Raw genomic sequence first — 23,417 nt, forward strand, 5'->3', positions numbered from 1 at the left:
ATATGTGTATATACACATACACACACATGCATACCCATGCAGTCAGGACTTGTGTTGTGGTGGCTGCGAATATCCTTCCTTATATTGTTAAAATGCGTTATTTTAGTTTCAGCAAAAGGTGCTGATACAAACTCTCCAGCATCCCTGACTCCTGGGAAGCAGCGACAAGTGTAGCTTGGCAGGGGAAGAAGAGACCATGAACTCCTGCCACGCTTCAGCACCCGACGCGCCCGCCCTGATGCTGCGTGTTAGGTTATGTGCCAGAAATGTCAGAACACTTTGGCTTTAATGGTTATTTCCCATGTTCCCTACCTGCTCTAAGCATTTACATAATTTGTAATGTTTAAGACTCTGTATGAGGCCATTGTTGTGGCATAGCAGGTTGATCCGCCACCTGCAGTGCCAGCATCCCATAGGCACTGGTTCTAGTCCCAGCTGCTGCACTTCCAATCCAGCTCCCTGCTGATGTGCCTGGGAAAGCAGGGGAGGACGGCCCAGGTGCTTAGGCCCCTGCTTCCCTGTGGGAGACTTGGCAGACGCTCCTGGCTCCTGGGTTTAGCTCGGCCCGGCTCCTGCCATTGTGACCATTTAGGGAGTGAATCAGCAGATGGAAGGTGTCTCTCTCTCTCCCTTCCCCCTTCCTCCCTCTCTCTACTTTCCTTCCAATTAAATAAATGAACAAAACCTTTTTAAAAAAAGAATCTATACAATATTGACTTACTTAACCGAATATTTCCCCTCAGTACTGTCAAAACTAAAGGACAGAAAGTCCTTTTAGTGTTCAGATTTGCTTGGTATTATTTACATTCCAAAAGACTTCAAATGTGCATCATCTTTATTTGTAACAGAAGGATGTTTCCCCTAAATCCGTGTTAATATGTTTTTTCCAAGGCAAATTAAAAATGGAAAAAAATATAGTCCAAAATATCTTTACATTTTCTTTTGATCTTTGTCAAACAATATTTAGATTTAATGTAATTGTCTTCTTTGCCTTGGCAGAGACAAATATTCCACTTCCTTTTCCCCTTAAAGGAGAGAAACTCTGTAGCCAGATGACTCTGTTTACTAATGTGTCCAGAAACTGGCCTGTCGCCCAAAATGCTTACTGAGTTAGTGAGCAGATCTGATAAGGAGGAAAAGGTCTTGCATTCATGCTTGGTTTGTGACATCAACTTAATGACGTGGGGTCCCTGACAGCGAGTTGTTTCACACAGACTCAGCGTTAGGGAGAACTACATCAGAGCCAGCTCTTCTGTGTCTATAGAGACATCGCCTGCGGCTGGCTTGAGCCGCTGCACCTGCAGGCCTGGAGAGGAATGATGTCTGACCGGCTCCCAGGTGACCACACTGATCAGCAGGCATAGTACAGGCAGCCGTGAACTTCTGGAAGCCTCTTGTGATGCGGGTGGTGCGCAGCAGGAAGGTCTCATCCCTCTAATCCTCTGAGCTGTGCAGGGATGGAGAGGGGTGGAGAGTTAAGGAAGGCCATGTCATTTTCTGGTCATTTTCTTGGTAATCTGTGCTAATACTTTTGGATCATCCATAGCGATAGGATAACAACTCTGCTTGGCTCTAAGGGTGACAACTTTCCCTTGGAATCTAGGACCTTTCTTTTTCTCGTAAGAAAAGTGCTCTCCTGAGCATAGAACACACCACTCCAAGCAAAACACCTGCAGGCGGGGGGGGGGGGTGGTCCTCGGAGGCCTCTGCTCCCTGCCTTCAGCAGGGTGGGCGGCAGGGGAGGAGGCACTGGGTGGGGGGTGGGCAAAGAGTGAGGGGAGTCTCCTCACCCCGGCTCTGACCCAGGCTGTGGCTACGTTTCCTTTGATCTCTTCTTTGCATTGGACAGGACAAAGCCCGTTTCCATTAGTTAAGCTGCTCCTGGGATGGGGCTGCCGTGTCCAGAGTGGGAGAGAATCGTAGGTGGGAAGAGTAGTTTTCCTTCATTTTTTCCTTCCTGTGGGAATGCACGCAGCAAGCGGTGTGCACCTGCAGGCGGGTGAAGGACAGCAAATACCTGACGGGAAACTGCTGTCCAAAATAGGACCCGATTGGTCACTGTTCCTCTTGAGAGCTCCCCTGATTCTTTGAAAACCATCTTGGGAGAGACATGGGGAAAGCGGCTTGTTTCCACTTCACACCTCACAGTTTGTACCAGTGGCCACATAATCTCCATTAACCACGATGTTCCACTGGCCAAGAAAATGTAAACCTCATGTTGAAAGTCAAGTTCGCCAGGCAGTTTGTTACATGGCACAACCAATAGAGTTTTTGCTATTTTCCTTCATTTATTAAGAAAAAAATCGCAGCGATATGAGAAGCTTGCTGAAATGATCTTCCCTTTGAACCCGTGCCACACATATCCTAAACACCTTCAAGAGATTTTGACAGCTTGATCAGAATGGATTTGGAACACATACAATTGGTGAGTGACATTTGAATGAAATCACTGGTTTTATAAAAGTTGATATTAAAGCCACCCTATGGCCAGCACCGCGGCTCACTAGGCTAATCCTCCGCCTTGCGGCACCGGCACACCGGGTTCTAGTCCCGGTCGGGGCACCGATCCTGTCCCGGTTGCCCCTCTTCCAGGCCAGCTCTCTGCTGTGGCCAGGGAGTGCAGTGGAGGATGGCCCAATACTTGGGCCCTGCACCCCATGGGAGACCAGGATAAGCACCTGGCTCCTGCCATCGGATCAGCGCGGTGCGCCGGCCGCAGCGCACCTACCGCGGCAGCCATTGGAGGGTGAACCAACGGCAAAAGGAAGACCTTTCTCTCTGTCTCTCTCTCTCACTGTCCACTCTGCCTGTCAAAAATAAAAAAAAAAGCCACCCTATAAAATGATTTCTCTTGTGTATGAAAATTTGTGAGTGTGTGTGTGTTTTTAAGACCCAGCAATGATTTGACTTTAATGCTAAAAGATAACCTAAATGTAGTCTCATACATTTTTAATTTGGAGCCAGGTCACCCTCACGTATAAAGAGTGTAATTCACTGTGTACAGTTTTAAAATGTGTGTGTGCAATTAGCATTAGGCAATAATTGTATTCCTTAATTATTCTGTAGTATTCTTTTTGTCAGAAAATCTGCCCTTTTTTGCTTCTAACTTCAGTGTTTGCGGCTCCTCTGGGCTTCTTCCCCTGAGAGCCCCGAGCAGACATTTGGCAGTGGTATGGGAAGGGGTAATTATGCTGTCCAGGGAGTTTGTCAAGGAGCGAAGCGGTGGGAGATGAAAGTAGACGTGGTGGTTGCAGGGGTCACAGCCTTGCGTTTGAGCCAAGCCTCGCTAGCACTGTTTTAATTGAGTCTGAGGACTGGAGAGCTGTGATGTGGTAGGCACCTATGACCAGGGAAGACACAGCCAACTAATTGGAAATGGGTGTGCGTGGGGCGGAACTTCAAACACAAAGACCTGGGCACCCAAATGGCATTGGCGCTTTGTTAAAACAAATAAGGACTCCATGTTCTAATTGATGGGATGCCCTCCCTTGGATACCTCAGAAGCACGAATTCCTCACTGACCTCATTCAAACAGCATGGATATCTTAGCTTAGCCTCCATTCTCACTTTATTCTTCACGTAAGAACTTGAGACGTGTACTTTCCATTAGTACTGGAAACCTTTTGGATGCAGACTGTTTTGGGTTTTATATATTCAAGTTTTAGGATTATACTGATACTATTAACATGTCAGGTTATTTGTATTTGCTAGATCACAAAAAAACTTAAAAGACAGGTGCAATATATCATCGTATGCAAAACAAAGAAATATCTATGTTGTGATACTTAGAGCGTCTGATTTACCTAATCTGGTATAATTGCCTTTTTATAAATACAGCTCGGTTCCAACACATTCCCTTGTATATACAAAGCTCACATGACAAACTACCAAGTTCAGATGCTACTTTATAAAGTAAATTTGGAATTGCAAAATAATTTGTAGTTGCAAAGAGATTTGGTGCATATTTTAGCCTTTCTTCTTAAGCTCAAGCTCCTGTCAAACCCAGCTCTACAATATTACTGTCTGAATTGCATGTTTGTTTCCTCCCTTCAGAAGGTGCGGACTCTCAGAACAAAATGCAATGCCGTCTGGAATGCAGTGAGCATCTCTTTGCCTTACCTGGTGTCTATGCACAGGATAAAGGGGATGCAACTAATCCGCCCAGGGTTCAGCTCTGTGTAATTTACCAGGGTGTGCCGGCTTCTTTGGCATTGTCAGCAGGAGAGATTGCTAACTGTCCATCCCTCTCCAAGGACTTCTTCGTCTGGGGACTGTTTGCCTCCTCCAAGCAGGCGACTTGCAGGGGGCAGCCTGAGGCTGACGTTGGGAAGGTCGAAAGAAGCAGCCCTGGAAGGAGCAGCTCGGTTCAGTGAGCTGTGGCATCAAAGGGACCAACGTGCCGGTCCGGGGCTTCTGGGCGTGGTCTGCTTTACGGGCCTACTGCAGTTCCTAGCGTTTACCTCCGTGAAAATTGTCTTTTCATTTCTTTGGCATGAACAAATGTGATTAGCAAATTGTGACTTTTAATCTCTTAGGCTGAAAGTCCACTGATATCGTAAGCTTCTCTCTCAGTGTTCGCACATGTTGCAAAGGGGGGAACATGCAGTGGTCCCCTGATTTTTCTAGTGTTGCTATTAGAGACTGGCGAGGGGCATTGGCCTTGACTCTGCCTCAGTGGATGAATGGAGATCTGACCGGTGCACACCACCATGTGCTTAGAAGGGTGTACCTGCAGGGGGCGAGGCCTACATGGGCTCGGACCTGGTTTCTGATCATCTGCTGGGTGTGGAACTGGAAGCCTGGGAATAACCATGAATGTTGCTTAATACTGGCTTCAACAGAGTGTGTATGGCATTAGAATCCCTCTACCCTTCACTAACTGGGTGAGTTACCATGGCCTGAAGTCTTTGAAGCTAGCTCGGTGCCTTATCTCGGGTCCTTACAAACCTTAAAGGCTACAGGAAACACAAATGTTCCCTAAGAAATTTGCAAATCAAGAGCTGCTCAAAATGAAATTTGCAGAACTCAACATAACATTGACTGTTTAGTTTATTCCCTTTTATTAGTCATAAATCTAAGCGATAAGCCACCATGATTTCAAAACAAACTTTCTTTCACTTGAAATATGTTGCAGATGTTATACGAAATACGTGGTATCTTAACTGTAAATATTGTCTTGCACTTTGTACAAAACAGATTCATCACCCGCAGGTTGCCTTCTAGGCCCTGTCAGTCAGCCACGTCACGGGATATGCACGTCAACACCAGGGAACACCACCAGTGATTGACGGGTCACAAGGCCAGCGTTGCACATGCTGAGGACTTGTTGTGGTTTCAGTAAATAGAATTTCTCTCCCTACTTTTGCCATGTTGGAAACCCTAGCAGTTAATATGAAATAATTCTGGGAAAAATCTTTGTGGAGAGGAGAGAGAGATCCTTCTGGTACAGGGAGGCGTGGGTGCCTGGAGGGAGCTGTGGCTGTCTTCAGGCTCAGTGTTGGAATCTCTCTCTCTCTCTCTCACACACACTGTGCTAATATCCTTCCAGGGTTACAAAATACTGTATGTTCTTCCTCTGAAGAAGACGTGGTAAAATCAAGCAAACATGGAAAACCTCTAGAAATATGGAGATCTCATACTGTTCAGCTAAGTTAGAATCTTGTAAAAAGATATGAACTAAAAGAAAATGGTGGATGTTTGGTAGAGTTGAATTTTTTATCCTTATACAGATTGAAGAAAATGCTCACATAAGAAATGGCCTGTTAATAATTTTTAATTTCTCAAAAATGAACATTTGCTACTCGGTCCATTCATAAGGGAGCACATCGGGCAGGGTGAGCACGCACAGGTTATTAATTTATTTGAACTTTTTTTTAAGATGTATTTATTTATTTGAAAGTCAGAGTTACTCAGAAAAAGAAGGAGATGCAGAGAGAGAGAGAGAAAGAGAGGTCTTCCACCTGCTGGTCCACTCCCCAAATGGCCACAATGGCAGGAGCTGAGCCAATCCAAAGCCAGGAGCCAGGAGCTTCTTCGGGGTCTCCCACCCCGGGTCAGGGGCCCAAGGGCTTGGGCCATCTTCCACTGCTTTCCCGGGTCACAGCAGAGAGCTGGATCAGAAGTGGAGCAGCTGGGACTAGAACCAGCGCCCATATGGGATACCGGCACTACAGGTGGTGGCCTTACCCCCCGCTATGCCACAGCACCGGCTCCCTCATTTGAACTTTTATTAGGTGATATCAAGGCTATTCACAATGCAGACAGCAGCTCCCAGCAATGTGCTTCTCCATGTTTTTTGCCTGCACCATTAAAACATTGATATAATATCCAGCAAGATCTGTTTCTCACCCCTTCTGTATCTTGTCTGCATGGTCAAAGAGACCAGTTTTAGTTTCCTGCTGTCACTGGAGGTTAGATATGGACTGGAATCCTGGCAGATCGTTGTAGCTAATCCACAAGCCCGTGAGCTCTGTGACTGTGTGAACACAGCACCTGTTCCCATCCGATAGCCCGGAGCCCGCAGACTCAGTCTGGGTGTTACATGAGAATTACCTGAGATTTTCAAAATACACCACACTCTCTCTGCAAGGGACCCAGGCACTGGCATTTTCAGGACTATCCAGGGGACTCGAATGTGCAACCAAAGTCTTGAAGCACCGTTCTGGAAGAAATGGAAGTAATCAAAATTGGCATGAAGAAAAACCCACACACTGAACCCTGAACTTACCATTATAAACCGTGTTTTTCTATCAGGTTGAGGGAGGCAAAGTCAACTTTTACTGATATCACTTAGACTTTTGTGACATCATTCAGGCATCCCTTCCTGTGTCACTGTGTGTGCCCGATGACTCCAGAAAACAGACAGAAATGGAGAGATTTGTTGGCTCCGGGCTCCCTGTTTGACACAGAGCAGAGTATGTGTGAGGACCCAGGACCTGAGCCATCAGGGCAGCCCCCTCTGGGTCGTCCTCCCGACCCCGTCATGCTCACTCCTAATCTGATATCATCCCCTTGTTTTCCACTTGAAAATCACCCTGCTCCACGTGTATCTGACGTTATGTGTACATTCAGCCTTGTTCAAGTGCCCAGACACAGCCAAGTTATTAATAAAGGTTTAAGGTATAATCCCGCACAAGGACTCCAAAATTTTAACAGGGTGTCTTGAAGTCAGAAAAAGCAGAGTTGTGAAATGTAGTGGCCGCAGTAACTAAGAGAGGACTGGGTAATTGGACCCTCGGGGTCTTCCGCGTTTCCCTCTCCAGAGTACACCGCATAGGCAGGCCTGCTCAGTAGGTTAAGCTTCTGTTCATATTAGCTCAGAGAATTCACAACTTCCAGATCAAGAATATACATTTTTTTTGTTCCACATATGCTGTTGTCTCCTTAGGCATGCAAGTAGGGTAGTCGCTTACACTGGAAATTAATTAATTGTTATTTTACCCATGGCAATTTGCCAATAACACATTGAAATTATTAACTAGGGGAATTATGCCAAGCAGTTGCTATCCTTAAAAATGTACTGTAGGCCATTCATTGAGATGAAGCTCTCTGGAAGATGTCATAGATGCTGTGCTGTATCCATGAGTAGGAAAGAGTCTACAGACTGCAACTGGCTTGGAGGAGTGATGGCTTAGCCCAAGAATCTCGCCTTTGCCAAGAACGCGGATGGCACCAAGCAATCGTTTAGTCCCTACGCCTGTGTTCTCCGATGTTCTCGATCGATCCGTCTTAGCAGTGCAAGAGCGCTTACCAAGTCGTTTTGTAAATCCTCATGTGGAAAACCCGCATACCAAGTAAACTGTTAGATTTACAAAGGCAGGCTAAGACTAGAGAGCTTGAAAAACCTTGATTTCATGTCTTATTTTGTATTATTTTTAGTCATGAGAACTGTAACCAAAATTATCATTTTAATATCATTTACATCAGGTTTAATTATAATCTTTCTTTTTCCCTTTGCAAAACGAAAGAAAATATTGACGTGAAAGTTTTCATGCTGCCTGTTTGTGCCACACACACGCACAGTGTTCTCCTCTAAGGTGATAAATCCTTGTCACCAACCGCCATTGTTGTCGGGAATCCAATCCCCACGTTCAAGTTCAAGGTCAGTTGCCAGCTGGGGATGCTGGTGCCTTGGCTCCCTTCTACTGGCACAGGCTCTTAGTAATGGCAGAAAAAGAAAATGGGCCTCCTGTTCCCAATTTCACAGGGCTCTTTTGTTCCAGACAGGGGCAGTGACCTTGGCAGAAGGATCCAAGAAGGTTTGAGGTAGCGTTGCTGATGGATGGCCAGCTAGCTGGGTGCCGGCAGCTGTTCTGACAGAGTTGGGGCTGGGGGCTGGGCAGGGGGCGCCACACGTCAGTGCCTCGCACTCTTGCCCCGGCTGCCAGCAGTGGGCTTTTCAGAAATGGGGTTGATTCTCCCAGGGGATGACGGGCAGTCTCATCCAATCTAGAATGTCCACCAGCCCGTCTTGCCTTTCATGACAGAATGTCGTCTCATTCCTCGCACTTGCTCTACTGGTAAAATGCTACCCAGAGCTGACTTCAGCTTTGAAGCTTGCCCAGGGACTGCTACTGTAGACACTTTAATGTCTCCTACTAGGACACCTTCTGCGTTTTCCATGGTTTTTTGTTTTTTTGGTTTTTTTGGGGTTTTTTTTGACAGGCAGAGTGGACAGTGAGAGAGACAGAGAGAAAGGTCTTCCTTTTCCATTGGTTCACCCCTCAATGGCTGCTGCGGCCAGCGCATCGTGCTGATCCGAAGCCAGGAGCCAGGTGCTTCTCCTGGTCTTCCATGCGGGTGCAGGGCCCAAGGACCTGGGCCATCCTCCACTGCCTTCCCGGGCCACAGCAGAGAGCTGGCCTGGAAGAGGGGCAACCGGGACAGAATCCAGCGCCCTGACCAGGACTAGAACCCGGGGTGCCAGCGCCACAGGTGGAGGATTAGCCTATTGAGCCGCGGCGCCGGCCTCCATGGTTTTCCTTGTCACCCATTCTCTTGTTCTCAGCATGTCCCCTTAGTAAGCGTGCGTTGGCTTAGGTGATTACGATTTCTAAAGTTTTGTCAACTCTTTCAGCTCTTCTACTTTTAGTGTGACCTAAGGTACATCTTTTCATTTTGTTAGGAAGTATGTGATATGGCATGAAATTAGAATTTATGTAATTTATTATTTACCCCTTATATTTGGAGCCTACGCAGAGTTATAGGAAAGCAGATCAGTAAGAACAAATTTTGCTTCTTTTCTGTACTCCTAGCAATGCACTTTTTCTGACAGCTCACAACAACTCAATAGATACGCGGTTGTATCCTTGGCACTAATTCTTATTTTTCTGTATTTATGGGATTCTGTAGTTCTTATGGTTTACAAAAATCAGCAAATACAAATATTCTAGAGGGCGTCCTCGGAACACATCCAGTGGTTTTCTCCCCAGCTGGAGATGACGTGGCCCCAACGCGCTGCTCTACTTTATGAAGCCAGAGGGGCGTGGCCAGATAGCCCGGCCTCGCCTCTCGTTCTGCAGGTGGAGGAGTGGATGCCTGGAGAAAGCAGGGCCCCTGTAACCGCCGTCCAGTGGCAACGCTGGGAACAAAACAGGTGTCTCGACTTAGTTTTTCACTGTTTATGTGTAAGGGCATTTTTTCCTCTTAGGCATTTGAAATCCATGTAGGGTTTTTTAAAATTCATTGTAGTTGTTTCTGACCTCTATGCTCTGTCTGATCCTCTGTGTCCCTTTTTCCTGCTTGTTGTGCTTGGGTTATGCAGCCTGAGCTGCCTCGGGACAGCCTTCAGGATAAAGCAGGCACCGTGAGAAAAAAAAGAGGCGCGTGCCCAAGAAAGGCCCGCCTACAGTGTGTCTCTGACAGTTTACTCAGTGAGTCTTACTTGAAAAGTCGTGCAACCTGGGGAACACCTGTGATGTCCTCCCTGGAGATTCACTTTTCTGAGCCTTTGACAGATCTTAGTCCATGAAGAAACCATTATGTTATTGATACAAAATCATCTTTTTAGAAAAATATTTACATGAGAGAGAGAGAGAGAGAGAGAACTGCCATCCACAGGTTCATTCCTCAGATGCACACCACAGCCACTGTCTGGGGTCAAAGTCGGGAGCCTGGAATGCAGTCCAGGTCTCGCAGGGAGGACCCCAGTCACTTGCGCCCGCAGGGTCTGTATTAGCAGGAAGCTGGAGTCGGGAGCAGAGCCGGGAACGCGGGTATCTCATCTCCACCGTTGGAGCGGATGCCTGCTGCTATGCAAACTCTTCTGCTATGGTCACTTGGAACAAGCAGAATGAAGTTCAGGATCCAGAAGTGTTGATTTTTTTTTTTTTCAGAAGTGTTGATATTCAATTGACACGTGACCCTGGGGCGTTCTTAAATCCCTGCTCCTATTTCTTAACCTGTGAAATGGGGACCATAATGCATCCACTGTTGGAGCGATGTGAGAGAAGTTAACTGGATGTTGGCTCCTTCCCACCACACAGAGCCTTTGTGTAAATGTGGCTCCTCTCCCTCCAGACAGCACGTGGGTGGTCTCCTTAGGGTCCATTTGCCTTGTGACCTGTGATAAACAGCAGGGTTTCCTGGGAAGTGAATCGATGCTAATTGAGGATTGCCAGGGAAGGAAAACAGAAAGAGAATTTGTCAGCGGCTTTGTCACTAAGGCAACTTGGTGTGAAAGAAAGTCCTCAATGAAGTGCACACATGGCGCTGGCTTGTTTTCCCTCTCCACGTTGCTCTCAGCCACATCTGAGGAGAGCCCACCTCCCCGGGGGGCCTATTACCTATGAGGAAGCATCCGGTTCTCCTGGCAGCAGCTACAGTAACAGAGGCGAGTAATGGAAGAGCAGATGAGCTTTTGGTGGTTGTCTAGCACTTCCGAGCCTATCAAACAGCGGTAAATAACACACAGCTTCATTTCTACATGCAGATAGACGTCCATCTGCAGTGTTATTTTCCGTCATTATAATGTGGCTGAGCAGGTTTGACTCCTATCCGATTAGCAGGACATGAAAAGATGAGAAAGTTGACCTTCCTTCTGTCTGGGATTTGACATCCATGATGACTCCACGAAGAAACAGCCGAACGATCCAGTGGTCCTTAGGATAATACGTCAGCCTGAAAAACCACAGATTTTTGAAGGTGCCAATGGTCAATGTCAGACTGCAAACTCCCGGTGCATCTAAAGCCATTTTTTCTTACAAAGAATCCTTTACAGGATTAAATTTATGTGGGTTGCAGGAAGGCCTGATTTTCATACAAATAAGAGTGAAGAGGCCAAGAGTAGAGGCTAAAAAAGCTGTTGAGTTGTGATGCTGTAAAAACACATCAAACTGTACCCCTGTGTGCTGCATTAGTGACTCCCAAAACAGCTGCCAAATTAAGTATTCAGAAATTCGTAAAAATCCCAAGTTTAATAACAATAGTAAAAAAATGTAAAGACTCTTTCCCAACCATCTTGGTCGTTAGAATTTAAATCTCAAGGGTAGACTGCCAGTTGCCCCCATATGATTCACTTTCAGTTGAGCTTATAAATAAATGGATGTAAAGAACTGAAGCAAATTTCCCATGGAAATAAAGACACATTTTCTCTTGCAGTCAGATACGAGTATGGATTGAGAGAAAGAATAGAAAATTAATCCAAACTACTGTCGGTAGGAAATTGATTTTTCGACTTAAAATACACAGTGTTTACATTGATCCCAGGAATCGTGTCTTTGCAAAGTCTTGTTTCACTTCCAGCCTTCATATTGAGCCGTGAGCAGCCATGTCCGCGTGGTGAAATATAATTGAGAGGGGCTTATTCCAACAGGGTAAATTTTTATTCAATGCCTTGAAAACTGTTTGTCGATATCCAAGAAAGGAGGAGGAAGGCTTTACAAATGGACTGCCCACCAGGCTCTAGGGCCACTCTCTAGGTCGTTGTAATTCTCATCCCCTTTCCCAGTGAAGAAGTTGGTAGAGAGAGGTCATTCACTTGACACAGCTGTACCTAGTGCCTACTACACAAATTATGTGAAGATGGGAAAGGTCACCACTCTGTAATGACAACGCAAACCTGCAGGCACTCCTGGGAGGTATGATATGAAAAAGAGAGTGGTGCTACTGAGAGCGCCTGGGGAGTGGGAGGGACCTCTAGATTCCTCTGGGCAGGGAGGGCCATGAGAGGAGGAGCCAGCTGCCTGGTGGCTGAAGTCAGGTGCAGCCCAGGGGGAGGGAAAGCCAGGGCCCAGCTGGGCTCTGTGAGCAAAGGAGAGAGTGGAGCAGCTCCAGGTGGGAGAAGGGGGCCGACGGAGCACCTCAGACCTCAAGCCAGGATTTCCCCCCAGTACTGGGGAACAGCGGAGGTTGTAGCAGAGGGAGGAGCACCGGCCAGTCTGTAGAGAGGGAGCCCTGGAGCTCCAGCGTGGTGACCATGGTGACCGACTGGGGAAGCTGGGAAAAGCCGGGAGCAGAAGCGGAAGGTGGGGCCACTCCTTGGTCCAGAGCAGTGTGGGCAGTGGCGCTGTGAAGGGAAGGAAGAACCCGGACAAATTCTAGATTTTTGCCGAAATCCAAAGACCCGTTCACTGGAAGGGGAGTGGGTTTCCCGGTGGGAATCACAGTCTCACTTCGCTCCCTCAACCTGAGCAGCTGTCAGACACAGAGAGAAGATAGCAAGTGGACACTGGGCTCGGCAAGCGTGGTTTGGGCATCAAGATAGGAGATAGATCTCTGAGAACCGGCCGGCTTTCAAGAATTTCACAGATCCAATATCTATTCCAGTGTACAGTGAAGCAAAAACATGATTTCGATTTTCGTTGATTTGCGTGTTTGTGATGTGTTGGTTTGTTTAGTAGAGAAAATATTGTATAGACAGTCAATGAAGTTTCAGAGAAAGATACAGAAGTTTGACAAAAATCGAAAATTATACTATGTATTACCAAGTTAGTTTACTCATCACTAAAGTGACCAAATTTAATGTGAAGAAATAGATAATAGATCTACTCAACTTCTGAGTGGGACTGAAATTCAACGAATACAGACTGGAGAGGATGAGTTAGTTTTATAACCTAGAACATTTATGAGTTGGGATAAAACTGAAAAGTATTTCTGATTTAAATACAAGCAAATTATAATTACAGTTATGTACACATTAGCTGACTGTGTTCAAAAATAAGAAAGCACCATGGCTGGCGCTGCAGCTCACTAGGCTAATCCTCCGCCTTGCGGTGCCGGCACACCGGGTTCTAGTCCCGGTCGGGGCACCGGATTCTGTCCCGGTTGCCCCTCTTCCAGGCCAGCTCTCTGCTGTGGCCAGGGAGTGCAGTGGAGGATGGCCCAAGTCCTTGGGCCCTGCACCCGCATGGGAGACCAGGAGAAGCACCTGGCTCCTGCCATCGGATCAGCACGGTGCGCTGGCCGCAGCGCGCTACCGCGGCGGCCATTGGAGGGTGAACCAACGGCAAAAGGAAGACCTTTCTCTCTGTCTCTCTCTCTCTGTCCACTCTGCCTGTCAAAAAAAAGAAAGCACCGTGCAAAATGCATTATTTTATGGAGTGCGGATTGAGCAAAGGGAGTAACGTGCATTAATGTGAATAATGACATGAGATCCCCATTTATCTTAAACCTGAGGCTAAGAAACAATATACCATAAACTTATAAAACAGTAGTATTCTATTATTTTTTATCATGCAACAAAACATTTATTAGTATTTTGAACAGATTCAGCTATTACTGAAGCTGGTAATTTCTAAGCTTAAATTGGGGCAAATGGCTATAGTGCAGAGTAATGCCATCAGGCACTGTGAATGGCAAGACTAAAGAATTAACAGCCACCCCTCAGACGCAGGACCAGGTGCAGGGTGGACTCTTTCTGGATGTTGTAGTCAGAAAGAGTGCGGCCATCTTCCAGCTGCTTGCCAGCGAAGATGAGCCTCTGCTGGTCAGGAGGAATGCCTTCCTTATCCTGGATCTTGGCCTTGACGTTCTCGATGGTGTCGCTGGGCTCCACCTCCAGGGTGATGGTCTTGCCGGTCAGGGTCTTCACGAAGATCTGCATTGTGACCTGTGACCGAGCCAGTGGACCCGCCGAAGAACCAGCGTTCCCTCAGGAAAGCCGCTCGCCACTCCTATTATCTTTAACTATTATGAGAGCTAATCATCCGTGATGTGGCAAAATCCAGACACTGGCTTGCAAAATAAACCCTATTCACCCATGTCTGACACTAAAACACGAGTAGTCAAGGCCCACACCTGGTTACCGCAGCCCACTTCCTGCACTGTATGAACGTATGTTGTAAAGAGTGTCTCAGTAGATATCAGAGCTCACCGCACTGCCTGTCATGGCGAACATTTTGTAGACTTCGAGAAACTGCTGCCTCCCGCTCCTCAAAATAGATTTTAAGTGGTGAATGTCACAAGAAAATATTACCGTGTTTCACGTGTACTCCCGTCTGCCTCACCCTGTGCGTTGACTGAGTATTAAACCCCCTTATTGCAAAACATCTGTGCTCAGGTTGTGGAGTTCTCAGGAGGAGTCCACTCACGGTCCAGTTGCACCTGGGGCCTGGCGGTCGGCTGGGCTGAGCTGTGTCTCCCTCCCTGCGATGGCTCTCCCTCTGCTGTGCGCCGGCCTCCATCCCACGGACTCCACAGCTGAAGAGCTGTGCCTGGGCCCGTGCTGGGGCCCACGTTCAGTATCTGGGGGGCTGCGAGTGCTCCTGGCCTACAACGGGGTGTGCGAGTGTGTGTGCGCCTGTGTTTGTGTGTTATGACAAATACAGCATTTTTGACAAAGTGCTCATCGCCAAGCTGGTTAATTAACTTAAATAAACAAGAAGTAATTCCATGCAAAAGATGGAATGGAAAAAAAAAAAAGAATTGTATTTATTAAAGCAAAATAACTCTAATACAAGTGGAGCACACGTTTTTATGTTTAAGAACCTGGCTCTTCACCTCTCGGTCAGGACTTCACACAACATAAAACCTAACAGCTTGAAAATCCCTTAAATTCAGATGTTGACAAAGTAACTAGGCAGTGGATAAAAAGAGAAAACTCACCAAAAATCCAGGCAAAGTGTGCTGAGATGTATGGAAAGATGCTTAGCTTCACTTAGAATGAGAGAAATGTGTACCCAAACCGGTGTCTCCTCAGCCAGACCAGCGAACCTCTGCACTTCAGTTACCCAAGACTGCCGAGGCTGTGTGGGGAGACTTCCACCCTCACACGGGGCCGGGCCACAATCCCTGTGGGCGCACATTTGACACATCTATGAAAGGTACCAATCCATATGTCTTTTTGCCCAGTAATTCCATTTCTAAAAAATTATCTTGCAAATATGTTTGCACATATGTGAGTAGACATATATTCACAAGTGCGCATTGTGGTATTTTACTGGCAAAAATTAGAAAGAAGTAACTCCCCCCATGGGTAACCACAGAGTAGAATATTGTGCAGCTATGCCTTCTCTGAGCTTGGGTACAGAAAGGCTTCCAAGATATTTTAAGTGAAGAAATGCAAGACCCAAGAAACAGTATATGTTACAATGCCTATGTGCATAGAAAAGTGTGGGAAGTCCATGAAGATCAAGGCATCTTTATACACATTATACACCTTAAAAACTCCAAAGAACACCCAGGGAGCTGACAGAAGTCATCCATTGAGGACAACACTCCAGGAACCAGAGAGGAGGGCACACAGCTGGGACAGAGTCGATCACGAGAAATCTTGGCATTATTTTGGGTTTGAACCGTCAAATGTATTCTTTTCTTAAAAAAAAAAAAAAAAGATGAGTTAATGCACCCTATTTTATCAAGTACGTATGTTTGAAAAACCTTTACCCAAAAATTAACAGGAACAAAATGAGGGGTGCCAAAACCTGACTCCTGTTAATTGTATAAAATTATGCTAATCCTTAATATTCCTGTGAAACTCTATAGTCAATGTCCAGAATAGATGGCACTTTTCACTAAACTTCACCAAAATCTGTTATTCCAGCCCTAGAAGCTTGAATCCAAAAGGAAAGCTTATCTTAAGTGAAGTGGAGGGCAAGCCTCGTGCTTGTTAAGGCCTGGGCTCTCTGCCTCCACCCCGGCCTCCTCGCTGGCTTTAAGAAAGTCTCAGGGCTCCTCCATCCTCTCTTGCCCCCTTCTGGCCACGCAGTACATTGAAAACCAGCTGATGTTTTCAAGTGAATCTGACCATACAGCTGCTCTCCACCTCGGAAGCCTTTCTCATTACAGTTAGAATAGCAAGCCTAGTGTATACGAGGCCCTAAGGAATTTGGACAAGGGGTCCGGTGTTGTGACACTGGCATCCCATACGGTGCCAGTTTGAGTCCCCGGCTGCTCCCCTTGCTATCCAGCTCCCTGCTAATGTGCCGGGGAAAGTAGATGACCCCAAAGGCTCCCTGCACCCACATTGGAGACGTGGATGAAGCTCCTGGCTCCTAGCTTCTGCCTGGCCCAGCCCTGGCCATATGGCCATTTGGGGAGCGAACTAGCAGACGAAAGGTCTCTGTGTGTGTGTGTGTGTGTGTGTGTCTCCTTCACTCTCTCTCTACTCTGCCTCTCAAATAAACAAATCTGTAGTAACAATGCAGGTGCGTACCCACTGCATGGGAGGCCGGTTTGGAAAGCTGTTCACACAGGACTTATTTCTTTGGCCTCTAGTAGAATTCAGTATAATCATAATTACATACTTAGGTGGCAATTAAAAACACATTTTCAAATCATTGACTTTTAGGGAGAAACATGTTATAGCCCATGATTTTATTCAGTTAAATAATTTCAATAAATGCTCATACACACAGGTATAAAATTAGTTCTGGCACAGATAATGATTCCGTGTAAACGTGTCCCCTGATCATTGCTTGTTCATAGAGAAAATCAAAACCAACAAGCTAGAATAATGTGTCAGACTGAACAATAGTAATAATCAATGAGAAACAAAAGGAGTCTTAAAATTCTGAATTGTATTATTTTGTTTACTGGGAAAGGCCTGTTTAATGTCTGGCCTACATCTATGTGCATTTGAACTCCTTTGGCTGCAAATGATTTATGAAAGAAAAGGTTGGAATACTCCAGTGCCTCGTGTATACCTTTGATTAGTGAAAAAAATAGACTCTAAAAGTTCAGAGAGCGATTAGCAAATCCTCAAGCCGTCCTGTTTATGCTTTGTCTAAAAGTGAATTGCTTGTTTCTTTCCCCATCTGTTTCCACATCATTGCAAGCCCCTAGCAATGATCAGACCCATGGAGCCCAGAAAGGGACACCTTGCCCTTGGTGACAACTGAGACGCTGAGAGACTCTCATGGCCGTGTCTGCACCTCACCGTCACAGACAACACAATATCTGCAATGGAATATTTGTTATTCAGCCAACACTAAGATACACACTGAGTAAAGTACTCGGTTGGAAGATAATGACAAGTGTAGCTCAAGCCTTGGCTTAGGGGGGCCTCACGTGGCTGGGCACAGTGGGGCAAGAACAATGCCTTGGGGAGACCCCCTTCCCTGGAAGAGTCTCCCCTTGCCCGTCCTACACGGGAGGTGTGGGGTTGAAATTCATGTGGGCAAAGTGCAGGGAGCGGCTTCTGTGTGACAGCGGCTTTAAAAGTGTGTGCCTTGCAGGGTACAAAGGCGCTGGGCGGAAATGAGTGTCTCCTCCGTGTGGAGCTCATTGACAGCTGATAATTAGCACGCGGCTTAGCAATAAAAATTAGCTCCCTCTTTAGAAAAGTTCCGGAGGAGCTCTGCGGCCTCTTTGTCCACTCCCTGCCCAAAGCCTTCATGTTATTTTTAGAGTAGGAAGAACTTAAGATGAGCGGCTCCTTCTGTCTGAGGCAGCACCGGCCCTTATTCACGAAGTGTTTTCCGCAGATTACCTGAGATGAGGGTTCCTTTTGTCCCGGCTTCCTGTAGGTGTTGTTTCTTTCATCTGAGCAGCTCCAAGCAGTGGGGAGGGATAAAGAAGTTGAGCCTTTGCTTGGTAAATACAACACGTTCATAGATCACCAATCCCACTGAAAGCACTGGCCTTGAAACCAACATGGAAAAGGTCTTCAGAAAAGAGGAAAGTGTCTCGCTGGTCTGTATTCTGCCTTTGGTACAACACACACACACACACTCACACACACACACACAATTCAGTGTGTTTTGGAACTCTGAAGCAAATTAGGGAAAACCATGTTCCTTTTCTCAAAACTAAGACATATAAAACAAATGGCAGGAATTGAAAAGTCAAAGCATAAAAATTCTACAGTCACTTGAGACAGTTTATAAAATGCAAGCTCAAGGTAATTAAAATTGATATTAACCAGAATTTTCCTGTTAATGGTTTTGCTAGTCAATTATTTTGAATTACGTCAATCCATATTTATGGATCTTGGACAAACTGTCCCTTCCACTTTATTGTTTATATCGGGCTCTGCAAAAATGCCGTCAGTTCCTGACAGTCCTTTAAAAACTAGACTTCAGACTTTCTTAGCTGCTTCTGTAGGGCGTTCCATATGTAACAGATTACGGAGCCACTGCTTTTTGTCTTGTGTTGTGTTATCTGACAGACAGAAAGAGAACAACCCCATCTGCTGGCTCACTTATTAATTTATCATGGCCCCAATTAATTTATAATGCCCCCCGTGGCTGGGGCTGGGCGGGACGTGAGAACCCAATGCAGGTACCTGAGCCGTCACGGCTGCCTGTGAGAATCTTCGTTAGCTGGACCGGGGCCTGGCACTCAGGCACTGGGACACGGGCTGTCCTAACCCTTAGGCCAGCGGTGCACCAGTCGCTGCTAACAGGGACCTCGTTTTTAGCAAGTCTGTCTTGGTGCTCTTGGGCTATGGGACGGGAACTGGAGACGACAGCTCTCTGATGACAGTCGCCCCAATCAACCTCCACGTTGAGTAGCGAATCCCTCCTGGCAACGTTTCTTGTTCACATTTGTACACCTACACTGACCAGAAAACCTGAGCTATGCACTGAGTTTCTAAAAACTGCTCTTTTTGCATGCAAAAAAAAAAAAAAAAATGGGGATAATAGCATTTTTGAGGAAGTGGCACAATGATTAAATGAGCTAGTGGCTGTCTAGTCGTTAGACAGTCTGGGATCTAGAACAGCTCAGCAAATGTTCTTATCAAACAGTTCTTATCACCTGGAGAATCAGGGCTGGGAGCAACAGTGTCCAGACAGATGAGGGAATTTTTTGAAGAAAAGGAGCTATGTCCTACGCCTTCCTCTTTTGTTTATAATTTTGGAGGGATTGTTTAGCCTAGTGATTAAGAGTGTCTGAGCTCAATTCCTGGTCCCAGCTTCTGACTGTAGCTTCCTGCTCCTACAGATGCTGGAAGGCAATGGTGATGGCTCAGGAGATGGAGTCCCTACCACTCGTGCATGCGGGAGACCCGGGTTATATTCTCAGTTTTCAGTTTCAACTCAGATTAATCCTGGCTGCTGTAGGCATTTGAGGAATACATTAGCAAATGAAATCTCTCTCTGTCTCTCTCTCTCTCCCTCTCCCTCTCCCTCTCCCGCTCCCTCTCCTTCCCTCTATCTCCCCTCCCTCCCTTTCTCTACTCCCTTTCCCCCCACCACACACACCTCTACCTCTCTGCATAGCAACTAATTTGTAATGCTACTTAAATTGATTTTTATACTCATTTCTTTGAATATTTAATGATTTGAATCCTTTTACATGAATCTTCTTTGAAGGTATGACATTCACAGAATAGAGGTGATCATTTTTTTCTTCTCTCTGTGAAATAGTTTTTTCAACATATTAAATGAACAGTTTTTTCCATATGCTGTATATAAGAACTTTTTTCAGGTTTTTCCCTAATAATTGTGCTTCTTTTTAAAACTACAGAATTCTATGATTTATCAAACGTCTCTGTTTTAGTACTAGCAGTTTTACACTTAGGGTGCTCATTTACAAATAGAGCGTGCTGCAGTTCCTGGAAACCCGCTCGGGGACGGAGCGGACGAGCCCCTCCCTGGGACAGGGACACTGGGGATGGCTGGGTTCTTTTCCACACAGGTACAGAGGTTTGTTCACCAGCAGTGTGAGTGACCTTGAAGCACAGCTCAAGGTCAACTAATAAGAAACCCAACTTTCATTTTGGCGAATATTCTGCCACATGGACGATTACACTGATTGTAGCCAGAACTCAGTCTACGAGAAATACAGATGGGAACACATGTGTGCCGCACACTTACTGGTGAATGAAGACAGACTGGAGTTGAGCTTCATGCTGACTGCTCTGACCCATACGGTTATGGGGGCCACAGTGCTTACCACACGGCTTCCACATTTAACCCTAGATGGATAGCTGGTCACACAGCAGCCAATCGGGAGGAAACCAGCAACTAGGAGCTACAAACGTGCCTGAGCTGATTTCATTCCATCCTCTTGGTGTTCAAACCGGGAGGTACAGGACCTGCTGTCACACGGTGGCAGGTCGGGAGCTGGAAGGTCACAGACAACAAGGGGGCTGGGAGACGTGTTTGGCCGTGAGCAAGCAGCTCAGCAAGCCCTTTGGCGTTAGCCCGGTGCAGCACTGGCATTAAGAGCCACCAGAAACAAGAGGCAGCGTCTCCTAGGACATCGACCCCCATGGCTTTGATTAGTTTCCCCAAAGCGGGACAGTTCCAGTCTTAGAGAAAAGATCGGGATTAGGATTATGCCTGTGGGAGCAGAGGCGGGGAGCAGCTGTCGCCCTGCTCTGCGCGTTTGGTTCTGTGGTTCTGTGACATACCTGCTGCCAGTCTGAACCCCCTAGGAACTCAGTCGTTGGCCCGGCTCTGCCGTGTGGCACCGGGCAGAGAGGAGAGCAGCAAAAGCTCTCAAGGTGAGGTAGTTAACGGCTTTCATGTTGCAAAAATGTTTAAAGAAAATGATCCTCTTGCCGTTGGGTCCTGGAAGCTTTAAAATGGCTGTGGGGATCACTCTGGCAAGGATCTTCACAAATGAAGTGAAATTCTTGACCCGCTCACCGAGGCGTGCAATGGTTGTACCCTGACAGCATCTGCCTCTAGGGAACGGGAATGAACCGGCTCAGCCGTCCCCAGGACAGCATGAGACCAACACCAAGAACACGTTCTCTGACCCTGTAATCATTTGAATGTAGGAAAAATTACAAGTGAATTTTTATTTATTTATTTATTTATTTATTTATTTATTTTTTGACAGGCAGAGTGGACAGTGAGAGAGACAGAGAGAAAGGTCTTCCTTTTGCCGTTGGTTCACCCTCCAATGGCCGCCGCGGCCGGCGCACTGTTCTGATCCGATGGCAGGAGCCAGGTGCTTCTCCTGGTCTCCCATGGGGTGCAGGGCCCAAGCACTTGGGCCATCCTCCACTGCACTCCCTGGCCACAGCAGAGAGCTGGACTGGAAGAGGAGCAACCGGGACAGGATCGGTGCCCCGACCGGGACTAGAACCTGGTGTGCCGGCGCCGCAAGGCGGAGGATTAGCCTAGTGAGCCGCGGCGCCGGCCAACAAGTGAATTTTTAACTATTTCCCTTTAGACAAATTTAAATATGGGACATGTGATACTGGCCCGTCGCTCTCTTAACGCTCCCAAAAGCGTAGGTCAGCATCAAACTATTGTGTCTTGGACCTGCTTACTTTTTCCACTGATCACTTCCGTTTGAGAAAGGCAGGTTAGTAAAACAATAAGACTTTAAAAGGTGGAAGGATGATTAATATGTGAGGAATCCAATTAAAAGAGGTTACAAGGTGGTTCTGGGTTACCTACGCAATCGGTTTCAAAGCCAAGATTAGAACTTGGCTCTGGCCGGCACCATGGCTTAACAGGCTAATCCTCTACCTTGTGGCGCCGGCACACTGGGTTCTAGTCCAGTTGGGGCGCCGGATTCTATCCAGGCCAGCTCTCTGCTATGGCCCGGGAAGGCAGTGGAGAATGGCCCAAATGCTTGGGCCCTGCACCCGCATGGGAGACCAGGAGAAGCACCTGGCTCCTGGCTTCGGATCAGCGTGGTGCGCCGGCCGCAGCGGCCATTGGAGGGTGAACCAACGGCAAAAGGAAGACCTTTCTCTCTGTCTCTCTCTCTCACTGTCCACTCTGCCTGTCAAAAAAAAAAAAAAAAAAAAAAAAAAAAAAAAAAAAAAAAAAAAACCTTGGCTCTTGAGATTCTCAGTCTATAAGATGTTCAATCTGTGGTGCTTTTTTTAGATCTATTTTATCTATCTGAAAGATGGGGTGGGGGGAGACAGATTATCTTTCTTCCTCTGGTTCACTTCCCGAGTTGCCACAATAACCACAGCTGAGCCAGGCTGAAGGCACGAGCCTGGAGCTCCATCTGGGTCTCCATTTGGGTGGCAGGGGCTCAAATACTTGGGCATCTTCCCACACTTTGCCAGGTTGATTACCAAGAGCTGGATTGGAAGTGGAAAAGTCAGGACTCCAACATGTACTCATGGATGCCAGCGTCACAGGTGGGCTTACCCCACTGAGCCACAGCACAGACCCCCAGTTGTATGTTCATTCTCGTGTTTTTATGGCAATTTCAGTAACTGTTCATTACGATAGTGTATGTCTGTAGGATAGTAAATTTTATATCGGTAATATATTTTAAACTGTCAGAGTGTGATTGCTTACTGTTTTCACAAAAATCTGGGAAGACCATTGAAAATGCAAAGTCATAAAAGCTGCATTTTTGAGCTGTACTCTCCAGAACTTTTCCATTCCTGTTTCCAAACTGTGTAGCCCAGGACCTACACACCTGTGCCTCTTTGTGATCTCACAATGTAGACTTGGCCACAGAGAAGTAGTTGGGTTGGAAAAGTTCATGTTTCAGTATAAAATAAGATTGACGTTTCAGTACTTTCTATTATCATTGACAAAGAAATAGTAACTACAGCCTCAGACTGTTAGAATTCTAATAAGCTCAGCCCACGGGGGCACCTATCTTTCAGGTAAAGAGGAATCAAGCAACGTCATCCTGTTGGTGGAATTCACTTATGGAATGCCTCCTTTACTGGTTGGCCTGTCCTTATTCCAATCCAAACGTGTTTTGTTGGCATAGACTACTCCATGTGATGTATGTGCCGTCCTGGTTGGACCTTAGCATCTTTCTCATATTATCCAACAAACTTGGTGTCCTAACCTTGTACCCTGGTGTTCACAGTGACTCTGTATTCTAGCGTGGGGACCCAGTATGGCGTGACTGCCGCCATCATGCCCCGAGGTGACCCTGGCAGTCACCCCAAAACCTAAGGGTAAACAAAGCTCGTGAGGTTACCTGCCCAGCGTTTCTTGCTAGGCATTGGTTGCCTGCACTGTCTCTTAGCTGAGGCCTGGACCGTTAATCTTTCTTGAGAAAATCTGGTGTATTCGGTTACCCATGGGCCACCTTTGTCTGTTCTTGAACACTCTTTGCCTTGTCCCGTGGGTAGGGATCCTCTGTCCAGAAGTCCT

At 46.6% G+C, this 23,417-nt stretch overlaps 2 protein-coding genes across 2 annotated transcripts in view; one reads left to right on the forward strand and one right to left on the reverse strand.

Moving 5' to 3' along the window:
- The window catches only part of SEMA3E (semaphorin 3E), a 256,562-nt gene that overhangs the window by 127,185 nt on the left and 105,960 nt on the right, over nt 1-23,417 (forward strand). The window lies entirely within an intron of this gene.
- On the reverse strand, nt 13,655-14,051 carry LOC133749597 (ubiquitin). The gene has a single exon (XM_062178839.1). The coding sequence runs from the start codon at nt 14,039-14,041 to the stop codon at nt 13,808-13,810; it is 234 nt and encodes a 77-aa protein (XP_062034823.1). The 5' UTR covers nt 14,042-14,051; the 3' UTR covers nt 13,655-13,807.

Source organism: Lepus europaeus, chromosome 20 (genome assembly GCF_033115175.1).
Source record: "Lepus europaeus isolate LE1 chromosome 20, mLepTim1.pri, whole genome shotgun sequence".
Taxonomy (NCBI): Eukaryota; Metazoa; Chordata; class Mammalia; order Lagomorpha; family Leporidae; genus Lepus; species Lepus europaeus.

Excerpts from the sequence above, each read along its gene's own strand:
- LOC133749597 (XM_062178839.1), bottom strand. The coding sequence starts at position 14,041 with ATGCAGATCTTCGTGAAGACCCTGACCGGCAAGACCATCACCCTGGAG.